The sequence below is a fragment of the Canis aureus genome, chromosome 24 (assembly GCF_053574225.1).
Source record: "Canis aureus isolate CA01 chromosome 24, VMU_Caureus_v.1.0, whole genome shotgun sequence".
Classification (NCBI taxonomy): domain Eukaryota; kingdom Metazoa; phylum Chordata; class Mammalia; order Carnivora; family Canidae; genus Canis; species Canis aureus.
This window is the reverse complement of record NC_135634.1, coordinates 45,702,612-45,722,110: the sequence shown is the minus strand read 5'-3', so window position 1 is coordinate 45,722,110 and position 19,499 is coordinate 45,702,612. Positions and strand designations below refer to the sequence as shown.

Here is a 19,499-nt window from a genome sequence, read left to right as displayed (position 1 = left end):
CATACACAGGGGAGGGGGTTGAATGAAGTTACAGTTTACATCCTTCCTTTCTCTGATTTTCTGGGAGGCTGAGAAAGGTGGAGAGAGGCCAAGGTCACAGAGTGTCAGGATCGCTCCTCTTCCTGACCCAAACGGGGTGGTTGTGGGCCGTGATGCCCATACCCACCGCATGAGGTCCCTCTGCAAAGAATGGGGGCAGAGTGGCCCTTTGGTTTTGTCCAAAAAGACAGAAGAGTGGGGGGGAACTAAAATAAGAAAGTGAGTAAAGCCTTTGGTGGTTCACTTGGCCAAGATTTTCACGCCAGATTCTTATTTTAGGAGCCTCACATTCTGGTGGCACTAAGCAGGCTCAGGTGTAAGGAGTGAGTTATTTAGAAACTGTGGCTCAGCTCAGAAAAGAGTATGAGGTTTTGCCTCGACATGAAAAGAGGAACCAGAGCTAAAATAAGCAGCAATTGGCAAGGACTGAGACCCAGTCGGATCTCTGATTTCACCTCCTTGCACACGTGCTTCAACCTGCTGGGCAGGAGCCATGGACTCTTGTTATCTCAGTAAGGTGTTGTGTTTTTACAGGAAGGTGTAGCCTTCAGAGTGGAAACTTCTGCAGACCACCCGGGCCGCACAGATCCCTGCACCCTGGCTACCTGCTGTGGGCCACTGAAGGGGTCACAGGCCCTGGGGTCTGGAGCCCACATGTCCAGCAGGGCACCAGCTTTTCTACGAAGCCCACCCACCTGTCACCCTGGCAGCGTGTGGCCTCAAGTGACCAGCTCTGTCCTCACACTTCTGACTGTGGGGCAGGCCGTTGCTCAGACAGCTGGTTGACACCCTGGCCTGTGGCCCCTGATGGCCCGTGCAGAGAAAGCTGTTGGTGGTTGAGCCACCCTGGGTCCCTCTGGGGACTGGAAACTGAAAAGTGCACCTGTCACGGGAAGAAGAGCAGACAGGCAGAGAAGGGCTGAGGCGTGGCGGGCTGTGCCCAGCGCAGGCCTCCTCCCCCGGCGCCCTGTGCACGGCCACACAGGCCGCCCACTCCTCACACGAGTTAGCCAGAGCGACTCTCTATTCTTTGCCACCCCCAAAGCCTGATGAGGCCCCCGGACCCTGAAACTGCCCCAGGACAGGCCGCAGTTCACAGGACCAGGCGGGGCCAGGGCAGCGAGGCCGCAGAGGGGAGGGGGGCGTGCTAGACCACAGTCTCCGCGTGTTTGCGGGCCGTGGGTACAGCTGTGTACAAGAAGCCACAGAGGCGTCTTTTCCAGCGTAAGGCCTAGTCATACTTGAAGTCTTCTTCACTTTGAAGGAATAGAAGAAACCACAAGGAGAAAAAAGATCAAAAGCATTGACCAACTTTTAACTTAAGAGAGTGTAGACTCCTTTCAGCAAACCACCCATCAGGGATGCCAACCCGGCCAGGAGAGTTCACACCGTCATAGACTGACAAAACACGGTGGGGGCCGCCGAGGCCCCCTGCCTGCCCCACACAGCCTCCCTTGGGAGGGACCGTCGTACCGATGATGAGCAGCTGCCAAGCACTTGAAAGGCCAGTGTGATATGCGGGGTGCCACAACACATCCCTGGTGACCAGGCCGCGATGCTTGGGCACCCTAGACCAGCTGCAGTCATTCGAAAGAATATTCTTTAGATACTGGTGCAAATGCACATATGGAAGGATGAAGAAGCCCGAGGCAGCTCAGCCTGACCTCAGTCGGGTGGAGCGATTCCAAAGGATCCCAAACTTGGATCTCCCAGAAGCCCCTGCATCAAAGAGCCCCAGCTGCCCGGGAAGGCGGCTTTGAGACCCCCTAGGCTGGGCCAAGCACCTCCTCACCCTCACTCTCTGACCCAAAGGGCTCCTTGAAGTGACTCCTTTGACCCCATCATCTTTCCAGAGGTGTTCCACTCCGCACGGCTTCTCCCACTGGACACATTTCTGGTGACCGATGCCCTCCCCCCGCCCCCCGAACCTGCCTGGTGTCCTGCCCTCAACCGCATCCTAGCTGTGGGTCCCTCTGCAAAGGGGGGACCCTTCATGTTCTGGAATCAGTGATCATGCTCCACCTCTCCTCCACCCTTACTTTCTTTTCAACTAAACCCCACAGACCCTGTTGCTGCTCCTACACGACATGGAGTCCCAACCCCGGTCTATCCCTCCTCTCTGCCCCGCTCCTGGGTGTGCTCCATTTGTTGGTGCCTCTTTTTTTTTTTGTTGTTTTTTAAGATTTTATTTATTTACTTGACAGAGAGAGAGAGAGAGAGAGAGAGAGAGAACAATAGTGAGGAGTGGTAGAAGGAGAGGGAGAAGCAGACTTCCTGCTGAGCAGGGAGCCCAATGCAGGACTCGATCCCAAGATCCTAAGGTCATGACCTGAGCCAAAGGCAGCACTTAACCAAATGAGCCATCCAGGTATCCCATGTTAGTGCCTCTTACTATGGTCCCCCCGAGAACTGAGCATGACTCCTCTGGCCCCACCAAGGACACCGAGAACGTCACCTCCTTTGTTCTGGCCACCCCTATGCTCTCTTAATGCAGCCAGATAAAAATAGCTCCCCTGGCTTCCACATCACTGGGTTGTCATGCCTTGTGGTCACACACAGCCTGTGTGCTCGTCATGCAAACTCCGTGTGTGGGAGGGGTGGTCTTTCCAGACTTGGACTTGGAAAGACTTGCTGCAGTTGGTTCTTTGTTAACATTTAATGGCAAGTTTACATACTTGGCCTCTCCATGGTGCAACCAGGTGCCATGAGCATCAGCCTCTGGCAGAACAGGTGTCTACAAACTGGAAGGTACTGTTTTGTGCTAACCTGTTGGGTGATCATCTAGTCCCTCAGAAAAAATACTCTGTTCTCCTGTGAGTTCCCCTTGTCTCCTTCCTAGCCCACTGAGCCTCACTCAGCTGGGCCCACTGAAGAAAATAATCAACAAGCTACAATCCCTTCCCGTTGTCTCTGGGCATCCTTCCTCACCAGAGCAGGGTCTCAGCTTACCGACCAAGCCACCCCCACCCATGGACTTCTGGGGAGAAAGAGGCTCAGCCAGGCCCTCATGTCCAGGCTGTTTGGGGCACATACTTTCCTCTCTGCCTTGTCTTTGTCATTTTCTCTCACCCGCTCTACTCAAGGCCAGATGGCCGGGTTGATAGAGGGCTTACCTGGACAGTGAATTTATCGTCTTCATTGGGCAAAATCCTGTATGTGTAAACACAATTCCGGTACCTGAAACAGACCAAAGACTCCATTAGAACCCATGCAAGAGAATTCATGTCTCTGGGAACTGAAAAGACAGGAATTCCTGACATGGCTCGAGGGACCTGGGCATGACGTCTCTGAACTTTGGGGCTGACCATTCCGAGGTGGAGATCCGCCTTGACATCAAGCAGTCCAGGACTGAGCCCCCTCCCCTGCCCCCTCCACACTCAAGGAGCTCCAGGAAAAGGCACGTGGTATCTTCTGGGCATGATTTACATTGACAGCTATGTGGTCTGATTTAAAGGCATTCACCCTCAAGACACAGCTTCATCATAAGAGAATTTAGCTCCTCCCAGGTGCCTGGCACTTCACTCAACTTTTGTATGTATTGTTTAGCTAGATTTTATTTTAGTATTATTACTTTTTAAAGTAGACTCCACGCCCAGCATGGAGCCTAACAAGGGGCTTGAACTCATAACCTTGAGATCAAGACCTGAGCTGAGGGCGAGTCTGATGTTTAATGAATAGAGCCACCCAGGCACTCCTGTTTAACTAGATTTCAAAATTATACACTAGTGGGGAACCCTGGGTGGCTCAGCAGTTTAGTGCCTGCCTTTGGCCCAGGGTGTGATCCTGGAGTCCCGAGATCGAGTCCCACATCAGGCTCCCTGCATGGAGCCTGCTTCTCCCTCTGCCTGTATCTCTGCCTCTCTCTCTGTGTCTCTCACGAATAAATAAAACAAAACAAACAAACAAACAAACAAAACCAAAATGATACACTAGTTTAGGGGATGCCTGGGTGGCTCAGTTGGTTAAGTGTTTGCCTTTGGCTCAGGTCCTGATCCCAGGGTCCTGGGATGGAGTCCTGCATCCGGCTCCCTGCTCAGTGGGGAATCTGCTTCTCCCTCTCCCTCTGCTTCTCCCCCAACTCACGCTTGCTCTTGCTCTTGCTCTCTCTCTCACTCAAATAAATAAATAAATAAAATCTTTTTAAAAATTAAAAAATTATATACTAGTTTAAACAATTTAAAACCATAAAGAAAGATAAAAGATGAAAAAGAAGTTTCTCCTCCTTCCCCTCCTCTTGAGCCCTGCTTCTTAGATTGACTTCTCCTTTTTGTCAATCATTCCAGAACTCTCAAGTGCACACAGAAACAGACAGTACCTATCTTTTTAAATGCAAATAGCATCACAGTATATATGTTGTTCTGAAATTTGCTCTTCTCACCAAAAAAAAACAGATCTTAGAGGTCTTCCCTGCTCATGTTCCACCACGTGGTAGTGCGATCAGTTGTCTGACCGACCCTCGAGGCCGAGGCCGGAGGGGTAGTTATTTTTAGCTCTGTACTTTCCTAACGGTGCTACAGGGAGCATCTCTGTGCCTACCCCTTGTAACCCGCGAAGTCACAGGGTCAGCCTCCCCACTAGCACGATGGGGACCATAACACCAGCCACCTGTTGCTGTGTCAACTGAGTGAGTTAATGTAGGAAGAGCATTTAGAATAGTGCCCGGAGCACGCTCATGTGCTGACCTGTGGGAGTGGCTGCGGGGAGATCACCACCAGGAGAAGAGCCGCACCTCGGGCTTTATACTTTGAGAGATTGATGAGCCTCCCACTAACCGGATGTGTCTATTTCCCCACACCCTGCCAACAGGCTGCTATCAGACATTTTCATCTTTGCAAATCTGAGAGGTTAAAGAAAAATGAGTACTCACTTTAATCTGCCTTTCTTTATGAGAAAGGTTGAACACGTTCCCATGTTTCACTATTTGTCTTTCTTTTTCTGCGAATTTCTTTTCATGTGTTTGGCTTACTTTTTTTTTTTTTCTTTTAAATCATCTTTTGCTTATGCATTTGTAAGACTTTGATACATGCCACAATATATCTTGGGAGTTACTTATGGTTGACAGTGCTTATGGAAAAATTTTAGATTATTATTATCTTATTTTTTTAGCTGTGTAGAGGTTTTATGATTTTATGTGGTCAATTTTACAATCTTTTTTTGGCTTTTGAACCAATGGATGTTTCAAGAAAGTTTTGGAGAGTGGGTTTAGGTAATTTCACTTCCACCGGGCCCTGGCTCTTCGTTTGTCACAGGGAAGTTTCTTTTCCTGTCTTTCTGTCATCTCTGAGTGCTCATTTCCCTGCACCGGGTCCGTCTCTCCAGAGCAAGGGCTGACAGCACAACTGGCTTATTTCAGAGATGGCACGGAGGACTCTCTAGGCCACTGTCACCTCACCTCCCGGAGATGTCCCAGAAACGGAGAACCACCCCAGGCCCCGTACCCCACTCCCCCATCCCTAACCCCACCAGCCTGGGGCCCCTCTGCAGGGCCTGCCACCAATGCCGGAGGGGTAGCTCCACCCCTGCTGTGCTCTTATCTTTCACTGCTTGTTCTCATGACACTTCCTCCCGGAGATATGCAAATGAGACCAGGGCCAGACCTGTCTTATTTGGCTGAGGGCAGCTAATTTGTGGAAGAAGTTGTGCAGGCTCAAAACATCAGCCTGTAAAGAACAGGGTCACAGGGAGAGGGGCAGAGCAGCTGCGCAGAACAGGAAGCCCTTTTAATTAATCTAGGGTGGCAGACAAGCCTTTCTGGCTTTTTCAAAGATGTTCTAGGAACACTGAAACACAGAAGCGGTTCCACGTTACTCAGATCACAATTCAAAAGCTAGTACAATAGGAAGACAGGACACTTCCCCTTAGACAGTGACACCCAGCAGCCACAACGCTGTCCCTGGAGCTGGGTCCCTTCATGTCTTTGAGGGAAAACTACAATGTCACCACCACTGCCACCGCTGTCACACCCAGCCACAGGAGACCAGTGGTTCCAGACTGCATGCCACGGGGCACTGGGGGCTCTGCAGGCAGATGGAAGGGGGCGCTCTTGGGCCAACCCCACTCCTCAGTGGCTGCACCCCACTCTGGTCCCAGATGCATAAATGTGTACAAACACACAGAGAACACACATGTGTATACATACACACACGTGCCTACACACAGACGCATAACCTACACATATACACATATTTGCACACACCATCTTACACATGAAATGTTTAGTGAAGATCCCACCACTAAATCCTCTTTGAGAGCAACTGCACCAGAACATAATCCAGACAACGTCTCGTCCAGCCCTTCCCGGCCCCTTGTGGGGATTTAGTAACAATTTAGGGTGCTGACACTGGTCCTCAGCTGCTACTCCTTCCAGGGACTGGGTTGCATTTCAGGACAATCGTGTTAGGAATAGTCCCACTGGAGGCCCAGGTTAGATGGTGCTGGGCTGGGTATGTGGGAGGTTGTCTCATTCTCAAATGAACTTGGACTTAGAGTAAACTTCCCACGTGACCCTGAACAGTTGCCAGGTGACAGCAGGTACCCACCCTGTTCTGAGTGGGAAGATGCTTCCTCTGGGAAGGGCTTTTCCAGATCAATCCTAATATGGCTTGGGAAGTTTTACATGAATGCAAGAGGACAAGCAAATGGAAGTAAAAAGAAAATGCTATGGCATTTTTAGTCTCTTGGATAAATATTGCTATTTCTGTATGACTACTCTTAGCCAAATGAACACTGACAAGCATGCCCAGAAACATCCTTTACCATGGTGAGCCCCATGGCGGCAGTGGGGGGGGGGGGGGGGAGGGGGCGTAGTGGGGGAGGAAAAAAACATCAAACTAAAATCCAAGAACCTTATTAGCATCTCTGTCTCCCTCTGCCAATTGATTGAGTGTGCTCTATAATTGTTTTTAAGCTCCTTTGTCATTCTTATTATAGATCAGTTCTAATTTCTAATGTCGTTTGTACATTTTTTTTTCTTGCTCAAATATTGTAGATTTCTCAAGAAGATGGAGTGGGAGAATTCAGGTGAAAGCCCTGCATTCAGAAAAGCCACTTGGACCAATATAGAAACAAGGGTAAAATGTATATTAGCCCCAGGGACCAAGGGTATTCATTGTTCACAACCAAAACCTCAAAGAATCCAGGCGGAGAGACTAAGAAAATGGAGAAATTACAAGAGGCCATTAGTTCAGAAGAAAGAAGGTGAGAAGAAGCCAGGTGGCCAAGTGAAAGGTGGTGGGGAGGCAGCCAGAGTACTGGTGGGGGTCTGCTGAGTGCCCTGCCCCTGTAGCCCAGGGGCCCAGCACATTGTTCCTTGTATGAGACCCCTGGGAGGAAGCCCACCTTTCCATGAGCTATGTCACCCCTCATCACTTACCCCCATCGGCTGGGTCTCAGATCGGGGCTCCCACCCCCACCCCTGCTGGTCCTTTTTTGTCTGGGAAGAGGATCTGGGCAGAAACCCACTCTGATCTCCAAAAGAATCTGTTCCAACTTTTCCTGACAGGTCTTTGTCAGAAAAAAAAAAATCACCAGACCCATGAAAATATATCACCACTTGAAAGAAGGGCATCATTTTCCTAAGGACTCAAAGATGTTACTTCCATGTTTCATAGAATCACTGCAAAAGAGAATAAAAGACATTCTAGCGAGGTCTGACTTGTGAACTCAGTACACCATTGCATCTCTGGCATGAGAAAGGTCAATTGTAAAGAGTGAGCAGGGTGAGACAAGGAAAAATGATCAGATGGGAAAACCCAGGAATTCACAACTCAGAACTAAACCCCGCGAGAGGGACAATACACAGCAGCTCGTGTCCTGGAGAATGCTAAAGAGGATGAAAAACTCAAGAAAGAACAGAAAGAAAAGACCGGAAGGGAACAGGATAAATAGAGAAGACAGGTCTCTGTCCTCATACATACATAAGTAGGGGTTTCTGAAAGCACAGATAATTTTTTTAAATAAAAAGAAAAAGCAGAACAAGAACAGGTAATAAATCTAAGAGCAGAAAATTAAATGTCCAACCCTTTGGCAAATTGAATAAAGGAAAGAAAAAATGCTTCACCCTCCTCCTAGCCAGCATCTAGAGGGGCTCCATCCTTCACCTGCCCTGTGTCTGAGAGACAGACCTGTGCAGGCTGCCTCATCCAGATCTGGCACAGACAGAGAGGAGCATGGGGGGGAGGCATTCGGTCCCCTGACCCCATCCTGCCTCTGGCAGAGGCCACAGCTCCAGTCGGAAGGCTTGGGGACAGCCTGTCCCCTGGCTCTTCAGGAGTGGGAATGGCTTCCCTTGGTTGCTGGCTCCAGGCTGTGTGGCCTTCCCTATGCCTGTCACCCTTTTGAATTATGCCATCTATTCCCTGCTGGGAGCCTGGCCAGCACAAGGAGGAAACAAAATCAAAAAGGGGAAAAGAAGAAAGAACACTAATAAAAGAGAAACCTCAAAATTACAGAAAACGATACATAATTGTGTGCTAGCAAATTTGAAAAGCTCAACAAATGGACTGTTTTCTGAAAAATATAGATAACTTATCAAAAGTGAAACAAGAGATAGAAAGCAAGAATAAATCAACACCAAAGAAGAAACTGAAGCAAATATATAAAAATGATCCCTGGGATGCCTGGCTGGTTCAGTCGGTGAAGCGTGCAACTCTTGATCTTGGGGTTATGAGTTAGGGCCCCACGTTGGGTGTGGAGATTACTTAAAAATAAAGTTTAAAAAAATAAATAAAATAAATAAAAATTATCTTTAAGTAGCCCTGAGGAAAAGCACCTCTGCTGAATTTTTCTTAATATTTTAAAAAAATCAGATGATGATGATTCCACATAAATGTCTACATATTTTATAAAATTTACATGACTCTTAACTGTAACTTGACCAATATCATATAAATCAATCTCACCTATGAGCATATATACAAAAATCCTAAATAAAATTCAGAGTACAGTAAAAAATTTACATAATCAAGAACAGCTCACTTAAATCATGCAAAAGTGGTTAATGTTAGGGAATTTATAAAATAAAGCTATTTATACCCATAAATGAAATAAGGGAAACAACATAATCATCTCAATAGATATTTAAAAGGCATTTGATAAAGTTCACTATTTAATCATTCAAAACTTTATAAAACTACGAAAAGATGGGTCCTTGTTTGACATGACAAAGAGCAACAACTAACTTTTATCAAGTGCTAACATCCTTGGGATATTGTATCAAGTCCTTCCCAGGCACTGTCATGTTTGACTCTCACAGAACTTTGAGGTGGATATGTTCTCTTCCCAATATTCTCCACTTCAGAGTTTTAGAAATACTGGCCAATGTAACAAACTATGAAATCTAAATCAGAGTTATAAGTGTCTGGAAAGGAGACCACAAAATGATCATAATTTATACATAACATGATTATCTATCAAGAAAATCCAAGAGAAGCAAATGAAAAACAATTTGAAATAATGAGGAGTAAGTAAAGTGACAGAATAAAAGATGAATTTATAAAACCTAGAACTTCCCTTTATGTTATCAGTTACCACAAAAGGGTGACTGGAGGGAAAAGGTATCATTTACAAAAGTAACACAATTATAAAGTAATCAGAAGTAATTATAACAAGAAATAGGAAGGATCTATGCCCCCCCAAATTACAAAATTTTAAAGAGGGGAAGCTATACTTATTTTTCAACTTGACAAAATTATTAGCTGGTTCACTTGGAAAAATACTAGAAAATAATAGATATGCAAATCACCAACCGCACTCCTCAGCAGCTGCAAAATCGTTTATAATATCATGGTGATGCATTTGGTATGATATCAGTGTAAGAACACCAGACATACGTGGAACAGGGTAAGCAGGCAAGAAAGAGATATATAAGACTTAATATACAGTGAAAGAAGAATCAGAAAAGGAAAAGGAGTAAATCATTCCAGAAAACTTTTTGAGAAAGATGACTGGTTACTCAAAAAAATACACATACACCTTTGTCTTACAGCCTTCAATGAATTAATTCCGGAGGGATCAAATTGTTCAATGTGAAAAAGCAAAACAGAATAAAACCGAAAAAACTTATCATTTCTCTATCTGTTTTTGCCAAATGCCTTCCACATGATTACACATTTGTTCAATCCACCCACTGACACTACTACATAAGTATTCTTAGCCTTGATTTTCAGATGAGGAAACCAAAGCCCCACAGAATCGCTGGAGATTGGGCAGGGAAAATCATCCTTAGCCCGAGTCTATCAAGTCCCATGGGTCCTGTCCTAACCCTCCCGCCTCCCACTGGAAAAAACCCCCAGAATATCCATATGCAGAGGGACTCTTTACATTGAAAAGCAAAGGAGAAAAAAAATCACAAAGGAAAAAGACTGATAGGCTTCATGAAAATTTACAATCTTTGAACGTCAAAGAAATCACAAAGTTTAAAGGCAAAAACCACAGGGAAAATATTTGCAACAAAAGTGATATAAAGACTTCATGCAAAAACATAACAGAAAAACCACAGCTTCAAAAGAAAAATGGCAAAGAGAATGGACAGATCATTCACCAAAGAGGAATTATGAAGGTCAACAGTCCTATCAAACAAGTTTACTATGATTGCAATCAAGAAATGCAAAGAAAAATGAACGGAAATTAAACACCTTTCACTTTGAAACTTAATTTTTTTTTTTAAGTGCAAATATTCAGAATAGGGAGACTGGAATCAAGTGGGCAGTCTCTTGTACAGCCAACCAGAGCATAAAATGGAACAAAATTTCTGGAAAGCAATTTGTCATTCTGTATCAAGAGCCTAAAAACATTTCTATCCTTTGATCCAGTAATTCCGCCCCTGGGAATCTATAACCAGAAATGTCACATTTCTGCAAAAAGACCTTCATCATCATCATGTTTATAACAACAAAACACTACTGGTAACTTAAACGTCTGACAATACCAGAGTCGCTTCATAAATTGCAGCACATTATGTAACAGAATCTTGGCACTCGTTAAATATGGTATTTAGGAAAAAAAATTTTAACTAACAGGGAAATGTTAATGTTGCTAGAAAACACAGACCAAAATACATGGTTATAGCTATATATATATTACAGAGATTTATATATCTATGGAGAAAGAGGAACAAAGAGAGGGTGAGAAGATACACCTACAAATTAACAGTATTTATGTTAATCTCTCGGCAATTGGGTGATTATTTTCCTTCTTTACATTTGGTACTCTTTGTACATTATACTTAATACTGTATTTTTTTTTTTTTAAGTTACTTGAAAGAACACTGCGGTGTTTATCAGAAGATCTAGTTCTACATTGCCACCAACGCCTGTGATGGCCTCACAAGCCTTTCCTCTCTGGAGGCCAGGTTCCTGGTTGGCAAGTGAGAGGGCTGGACCAGCTGACCCTTCGGGAGCCAGCCCTGTCTGGGGTTATTTTAGAAAAGTCACTGAATCCAAATTGTTTGGGTGCTGGTCCTTGTCAACACGATGTTTTTCTAATTAATGGACAAAGAGGGTGTGAAGTGAGCATGGGAGAAAGGAAATGGGGAGAACAAGCCTGCCATTCTGGGGGCCAGATCTTTCCTTTCTTCCATGCTGCAGCTACCAGCACTGATCCTCATCCTGTCCACATGCTGGGCTCCCTCTTCAGAGCCCTAGGACTTTTGTCTCTTCAGCATCTCCCTCCTAAATGGGAGATAGTTAATCAATCTTAAGATGGCCACCATTCCTTCTTGACTTTATCTTCAATCTACCTGGTAGTTTTTCCTGGCATCCACAGCTCAGACCCCTCTCTCCCTCAGGCTTCCGGGCACTCGACCCCGGCCCCAGCGGCCACTGGACACTCATGCACCATTCAAGTGCTCTTCCTGTCTTATCTCTTTGAGCACTTCCTCTGAGGAGGCCCCACATGACAGCTCACTGTCTCCCGGAGGCTTTTACAGGCCTCCAGGAAGTTCTAGAAGTGACACTCTGCCTGCGCTCTCCTCTTTCCTTCTGCTGTGGAATTTGCTTCACAGATGGGCCCATACTCCCCTGCATCTGAGATGTCACTACTCACTCTATGACTTGTTCAAAATAATAGCCAGTGTTCAGTGGGTGCTTACTGTGTACCTGGCCTTGGGTCACACAAGTTGCCCACATTCTCCCATTTTATCCTCTCAATAATCCAATGACAGCAAGAGATAGACAAATAACCCAATTTTTTAAGTGGGCAGAGGATCTGAATACACATTTCTCCAAATAAGATAGAGAAACAGCCAATAAACACATGAAAAGAAAAGAAACTCAGCACCATTATTCATTATGGAAACACAACTCAAGGTGACAATAAGATGCCACTTTGCACCCACTGGGATAATTACCAGAAAGATAACAGCAAGGCTTGGTGAAGCTGTGGGAAAATCAGAGCCCTCACATGTGGCTGATGGGGATTTAAATGGTGCAGCTTCTGTGGAAAACAGTGTAACAAATCCCACAGAAAGCTAGAATTACTGTAGGGCTCAGCAATTCCACCCAAGACCACTGGAAAACACATGTTCACACAAAAACTTGCCCATGAACATTCACACCAGCATTATTCATAATAGCCAGAAAGTGGAAACAACCCACATGTCCATTAACTGATGAATGGATACATAAAATGTGGTCTATCCACACAACAGACAATTATTTAGCCAAAAAGGAACCCCCAGGCTACAGCATAGATGATCCTCAAAAACATCACACTAGGTGAAAAAAGCCACATATTCTATGATTCTGCTAATATGAAATACAACATGATGAATGTCCCAAACACCACTGAATTGTATACTGTACAACGGGTGATTTTATGGGATGTGACTTATACAAATTATATAATATACAAATTATATAAATTATACAAATTATATTAAAAAACTTATACAAAAAAAAACTTATACAAATTATATAAAATATATAAATTTATAAAAAATTAACCCAAGAACTGGGCATCTCACCAGTGAGGATGCTGGGAGGGCACAGGGAGGTTGGTGTCTGGCCAGTGTTGGAACCCATATCAGATGTAGCTAACCACAGAGGGCTCACCCCCAAGGACTGTGTGGCACAGCATGGATTAGGGCAGGAAAGGCAGGCCTCCTCTCCCTCCATCGCTGGGGTGGGGAAGGAAGGCCTAGCTAGGAGCACCACTGCCATTTCTTCACCATGCTTGGGCTCACGCTCCAGGAAAGGGGACCATTCAACGGAGAAGCTCCGACATCTGCACACAGGGGAATTTAACCCATCCGGTAGGTAAGCTTGCAAAACATGCCAAAGCCAGAGCCTGCGCTGGTTCTCGAAGGGTTGCCCTGGAGTGCTGGGCATGGGCACCGAAGGCTGGAGACACTCAGGTTGTTCAGATTCACTTCACATAGAAGATGCCAGTGATCTGTTAAACACACAGGCCTTCAGGGCACGCCACTCCCTCCTGTCTTGCACGCAGACAGAAAACACAGAAGAGCCGCCCTTGGACAAACTCATGTCAACTGGATTTCAAGAGCCCATGGTCCTCCAGCTCTGGCTGCTGGCTACTGCCTCTGCCAGAGTTTATCCCTGCTTTCTGTCAATGCCAGATACGAAAACCAGTATTTCTTTGCATTGCCACAAGAATAATCAATGAGCGTGCAAACCTGACTCAGACCCTGGAAGGGGGTTGGAGGAAGTGGGGTTATAGCCACACGTTCACACCATGGGCAATGGCTTTACACCTCTCCTGGACATTGCTGCCCTCCCAAGTCCCTTCTCTGTGGCTCCCCTTTCCAGGCCTCCCTGACCCCACACACACCCAAGCTTGCTGGCTCCCGTCTCTCTGCTTCCCAAGAACAGCCCAAGTTCAAGTCCTGGCCCTGCCGTTTATCAGTCCTGTAAATGTGGCATGTCAGCTAACCTCTCTGGGCCTCAGCTTCCTCGTCTGTAAAGCAGGGATAATGACAGTCCTTCCTCCAAAGGCCATTGAGGACAGTGACTGAATACACGCAGAGAGCCTAGAACGGAGCCCGGCACACCAGAGGCCTCCACAAGCCTTTTGCAGTTTGGACAGAACTGGTTAGTAACCACCCTTTGTTAGGGGAGGGAGGCTTCGGGCTTGCTCTACCGCAAGTGGCCCTATCACACTCGAGCTTCCCAACAAGAAGGATGCCTTCTTGAGAGAACTTTGGGTGGCTCAATGTCCTTCTTGGGCCTCTTCATCTTTGGGGCTGTGCTGCGGCCAGAGTCCCGGCTGCCTGGTATGCTGTCCCTGGGAAGGCGACTGTGGTGCGCCTGGGCAGCTTGCGGGAGGCTGCGCGCTGAGGAAACCAAGACTACTTCCCTGCCTGGCCAGCTGGACGAGGCACTGGTTCCTGAACCGAAGGCCTGCCCCTCCCCCAGGAGGGAAGCCAACTCTCCCCGGCATGCTTTGGTGGGAAGGCCACCCAACCGGGCAGCTTCTATTCCCAACAGTGCTGGACCATCGTTCCAGGTGTGGCTGTGCAGCCTGAGCAAAGAGAGGCCAGCCCCGCTGAGCCCTGGCCCCTTCCACTGAGGGACCCCCATCCCCCAAGGAGATGCACCCGATGGGCACCCTGGCCCCACGTGGAGGTGCCATCCCAGCAGGAGAGGAGGGCACGACCTTGACTGCCTCTCAGCATCCCATCCAAGATGGGCCGGACGCCCCCTCCAGGTACCCGTGGTGGTTTGAGTCAGGTCAGGTGAGGATGACACAGTTCCTATCTGGAAGAGCCCCCTGTCGCTCGGGCTTTTGAGGGCCCCTTGCCACAAGACGGACTCAAACCATATGGCCAGCTGCCTGGGGTCGTCCCCTTCCACCTCTCTGGGCCCAAGATGGGCCTCCAGAGTCTCCCTGAAGCGGGGCTCTCTGAGCTGCTGAGGAGAGGGCTGAGCTTTCCTGCCCAGCAGCAGTGGTAGGGCTGACCTCTCGAGAGGAAATGTGGGTTCGCGAGGCCTGGGGTGAATGTACGCTCTCATCACGTGGGCGGCCCTGAATTGCAGCCTTGTCTTTGGGTGTCTCCCTCACCCCCTCCCTCGTTTCATTTAAATAGTCAAATCTGGGCAACAAGGCCACTGGGGGGAAGCTGTCCTCAGTTCCTGGTGCTCCACACACAGCTGCCCCTAAAGCAGCAGTTGGGAGGTTCCCTGCTGTCTCCTCACTCACCAGAGGGCACAGGGGAGAAGCTCTGGCCACTGGGCCAGGGCAGGAGGTCCTCCTCCACGGTGGCTTCCTTCTGCAGCCCTGGCTCACTGTGAGAGCCCTGACCCCACAGCCGCACCCCCCGGGGCCCGGCACTCACAGCCGACTTCCAGAGAGACAGCAGATGGGGCGAAGCCTGTCACTTATGAAACTGAGGAAAGCCCAGTTGCTTTTCGCCCCGTCGGGGTTCCCAGCACTAGGCTGTGGACCCAGACGGTGTGGGGCCAGGTCTGTACCAGGCCACAGGGAAAGTTAACGCTAATTTGTTTTTTTGGTTTTTTTTAAGATTTTATTTATTCATAGAGACAGAGAGAGAGAGAGGGGCAGACACAGGCAGAGGGAGAAGCGGGCTCCTTACAGGAAGCCTGATGTGGGACTCGATCCCGGGTCTCCAGGATCACACCCTGGGCTGCAGGCAGCGCTAAACCGCTGTGCCACCGGGGCTGCCCGAAAGTTAACTCTAATTTGATTGAAAGGACTGGCTCCCTCTTTTTTTCCTTCTTTCTCTCTCGCTCTTTCTTTTTAAAAAGGACACTTTTTCTGCTTTTTTGATGTTCAAGGATGCTTTCTCCCACAAAATAAGCCTTTGGAAGGTGGCAGTTAGATGTTATTCAGGTTTTCCTTCTTAAATCTCCTTAATTGGCAAAATTCAAGATGGTGAAGGGATGATGTGTCCCTGGTTTGGGGAAAGTTAGGTGGCTTCTGACCCTGCAGGAAGAAGGGTGGCTTCCCTCAAAGAACAGAGCGGAAAAGAGAGCCCTGGGCATGGCCAGAGAGCAGGGCCCCCAGGGAGGAATCCAAGCCCTGGGGCCTAGACCTAAAAGGGCTTTGAGGACAGGAGACTGATAAGGCATCCAGGCCTCGGCTAAGAGGAGAGAGGACACCTGTGGGCATCACAGGCACCTGTCCTGAGAGGCGGACCCTGTACACCTGCTGCAGCTCTGACAGTAATTCGGTGCAGACAAGGGGAGGGCAAGAGAGGTGGAGGAAGGGATACGGGAAACCAGGCCTGGACCCCAGCCTGCCACCAGCCAGAGGCCTGGCCCTCTCCAGGCGCTTTCCCCCACCCGCAGGCAGGGGTCGTGGGAGCACAGGTTCCCAAGGGCCTCCAGGTCCTGTCCGGGCTCTGGCTTGCCAGTGTGCTGCCAGTGTGGAGTCAGAGACTGCGTCCGTAACCTGCACACAACCCGCACTCCCTGACCAAAGGGCCACTGTAGGGGTTAGTGAACTATGGCCCTAGAAGCTCTCCGCAGAGGCCTAGCACACAGCCAACACCCAACAGCATCGGCCTTCCACTCGGGTCCAGGGAGGCAGGAGAGACATCCGTGTAGGCCCAGTGGAGTCAGTTTAGAGTCTTCCCATCCTTTTAAGACCCAGTTGGCGGGTGCCCATGGGGGCAGCGCTTGTGGGGAAGTCCTGGGTCCCTTCCCTGGAGTGTGAGAATGGGGGAGTGAGGGAAGCTGGCCTCGGGAGGGGGGTCTCTGGTGCAGTCAGTGCTCGGGCCCGTTGGCCAGCTGTGTCCTTGTTAGCACCCTGTCTTCTCTTGCTGTCCCCCTGGAACCTATGCTCACACTTGGCTTGCCATGGTTAGGAGCGGGTGGCAAGAGTCTGGTTGTCTGGGTGCAGCCTCTGGGCAGTGGCCCTGGCTTCAACCACCGTTGGTCTTGTAACCTATCTGAGCCTCAGTTTCCTCATCTGCAATGGGGAGTAATACGGGACCTATAGTTCAGGTTGCCGCGAGGATGAAATGGGATAACACCAAGACCAACGCCTACACTCAATGCTCAAGACAGGTCCGTGTTCCGTGACCTACTTCCCCTCTTGCCTGGTCCGAGGGAACTTTCTGCAAGCATCTACGGATGCTACCTGGGAGATGCAGGGGGACAACGTGTCCCCCGCTGTGCCCTGGCACTGCCCTGTTAGACAGCAGGCCTGCAGGGTGACGGCCTTCTTCAGACAAGGTCAAGAAGTCTGTTTTAAAAAAGAGCCTTCAGCAAGTGGCTGGTTCCCCGGTTGTTAAGACAACTGGGGCATTGAGCAATATCCCAGAGCTGGGAGGGCGGTGGAGGGTTGATGGTGGCAGAGAGGCCACCATGGGTGGGGGACGCCACGCAGTGCTGAGGTGGGGAGAGAAGAAGCTGTCCCTGTAGGTGATGGTCACTTTCTCTGCTCTCAGGGCCCGCAGTGCAACTTCTGGGTGAACAGAGAGCTCTTTCTTGAGCGAACACACCCCATATCCTGGCTCCCTGAATGAGGGCTTCCAAAATGCCCTCGCCTACGGCTCTGGAAGTGTCCGCTCTTGCCACATCTGTTCTCCCAGGAGGGTTTCCAAGCTGGGCATCCTTGTCCCGCACCTGAGCTGACCAATGGGAGCCCCGAGCTTCTGCCCTGGAGGGCCGCCTCCTCCTGGCCCCTGGCCCCACCGATCCCGGGGGGCAGCCCCAACCGGGGAGCAGGCCTCGGCGGCCCTGGGGGAGCTCCCGGGGCTGGAACAGGAGAGCTCCGAGGCCCAGCAGGCCCATCGCGGGGCTCGGCCGGACCCCCGGGCAAATCTGGGGGACACGCCAGAGGGGTCCACGCCTCCCAGGACACAGGACAGGCTGCCCCCCCCCCCAGGGCCCGGCACTTACAGCACACACAGCGCGTAGGCCCTGGAGATGGACTCGCTGGCGCGCACGAGGAAGCTCCCGTCCTTGCCCGTCCTGGACAGCAGCTCCTCGGCCTTGGAGCGGGTGATGTTGCCGTGGTTCCAGCAGGGGACCATGGCGGGCCTCGGGGGGCCTCCCCGCGCCCCGCGCCCGCGCCTCCGAGGGGAGCCGAGGCCCCCGCGCCGCACCCCGCGCCGCGCCCCCCGCCGCCCGCTGCAGCCCGGCCCGCCCGGCCACTTCCTGCTCGGGAGCTCGGCGAGGGAGAGGAAGCCGGCGGCCCCGAGAACTTCCTCCTTGCGAGAGCGCGGGGAGGCTGCTCCACCTTCCCACCCCGCCCCGGGCCTCCCGGGGGCGTCGCCGCGCGGGGGGCGGGGGGGGGGGCCCAGGACGCCCGCAGGTGACAGGGGCGCAGGAGGCCCGGCGACACGGTCCCCCCAACCTGGTCCCCGCTCCGTCGGGCCTACCCTCGCCCTGGGCTTCTCGCTGGGCCACGGCCCGCCCGCCACGGAGCCCTGCAAAATTGGGGGGCGGGTGGCACCGTCCAGTTCAGTCCCCTCCCCATGTGAGAGGCTCCGGGGCACCACACAGCCCTGGGTGCTGGGAGACCTTGCGTGACACCGCCTGAGGGCTCAGGGTGACGAGGACCCAGGTGACACCTCTGTGGCATGACACCTTTACACTCATCCTCCCCCCTCCCTGCACCCCGGGGCCTGTGGGTGAAGGAGCCCTGCTCTCCATGGCAGCCCAGCTGCGTGACACCGGAAGGGTGTGGAGGGCTGGGGACAGGGACATGGCGCAGGGGGAATGCAGGCTGGGTTTTCACCTCTGGGTCTTTCCCAGACACAGGCTGGCCACCCGGTCGAGGATAAAGAGCGTTGTCTTCAGTGTCCTCTGTCTCAACGGGTTTGGGGCGGCCAGCAGGGCTGCAGCCCTTACCAGGCCCGGCGTGGCTGCACTTGTCAGTGGCTCAAAGGACAGCTGCCTCCATGGGGCCACCATCCCGGACCGGCAGGTTCTGAGGGCTCCGAAGAGGATACCCACTCTTGGAGTGCACCCAGTTCTTGGGTCAGGCCCACCAGGGTGACGGGAGCACTGCTGACCTACTGCACAAGGGGTGGTGGCCCCCAATCCCACACCCAGGCCTTGCGCCCCAAGACCTGACAAGAGACCTCCCTCCAGAGGCCCAGCTCCGTGAGCCTCCATCTGAATCCCACAGCTCTTCATCTACATCTGAGCTGCAGGAGCTGACCAGGCTTCTCTCTCTGAGCCCCGGGTTCCTCTTCTCTACCTTGAAGAACGTAGACCTTAAGGGAGCTCACGTGTGCTGAGGAGCCCGCAGCACCTCCCACCTGCTGGGACACACACACACACACACACACACACACACGCAGCAGGTGATTCTGAACAAGCACATCCTGATTCTGAGGCCCAGAGTGTGGCCCCTGGGCTCCAAGTGAAGTTCCTTTTGGACGTTTCAGAAACAGTGAACTCCCCCGCAGTCCTCACTCCCACCTCCCCAAGCCACCCTGTGCTTCCTCTCCCCTGACCACTGCCCCTCCCCCGCTCCTCCTACTGGACCAGTGACTCAACTCCCAAACCCTCAGAACATAGGAAGTGTAGGAA

General features: G+C 50.5%; 1 protein-coding gene across 1 annotated transcript in view; it reads right to left on the bottom strand.

The window, feature by feature from the left end:
* Nucleotides 1-18,067, bottom strand: part of INPP5D (inositol polyphosphate-5-phosphatase D) — a 119,261-nt gene extending 101,194 nt beyond the window's left edge. The window contains exons 1-2 of the mRNA XM_077869274.1: nt 17,859-18,067; nt 3,153-3,216 (exon numbers count right to left, since the gene is read on the bottom strand). Coding sequence (XP_077725400.1) covers nt 3,153-3,216; nt 17,859-17,992 — 198 coding nt within the window. The 5' untranslated portion in view covers nt 17,993-18,067. The remainder of the gene's footprint in view (nt 1-3,152; nt 3,217-17,858) is intronic.
* Nucleotides 18,068-19,499: the final 1,432 nt, after the last annotated feature.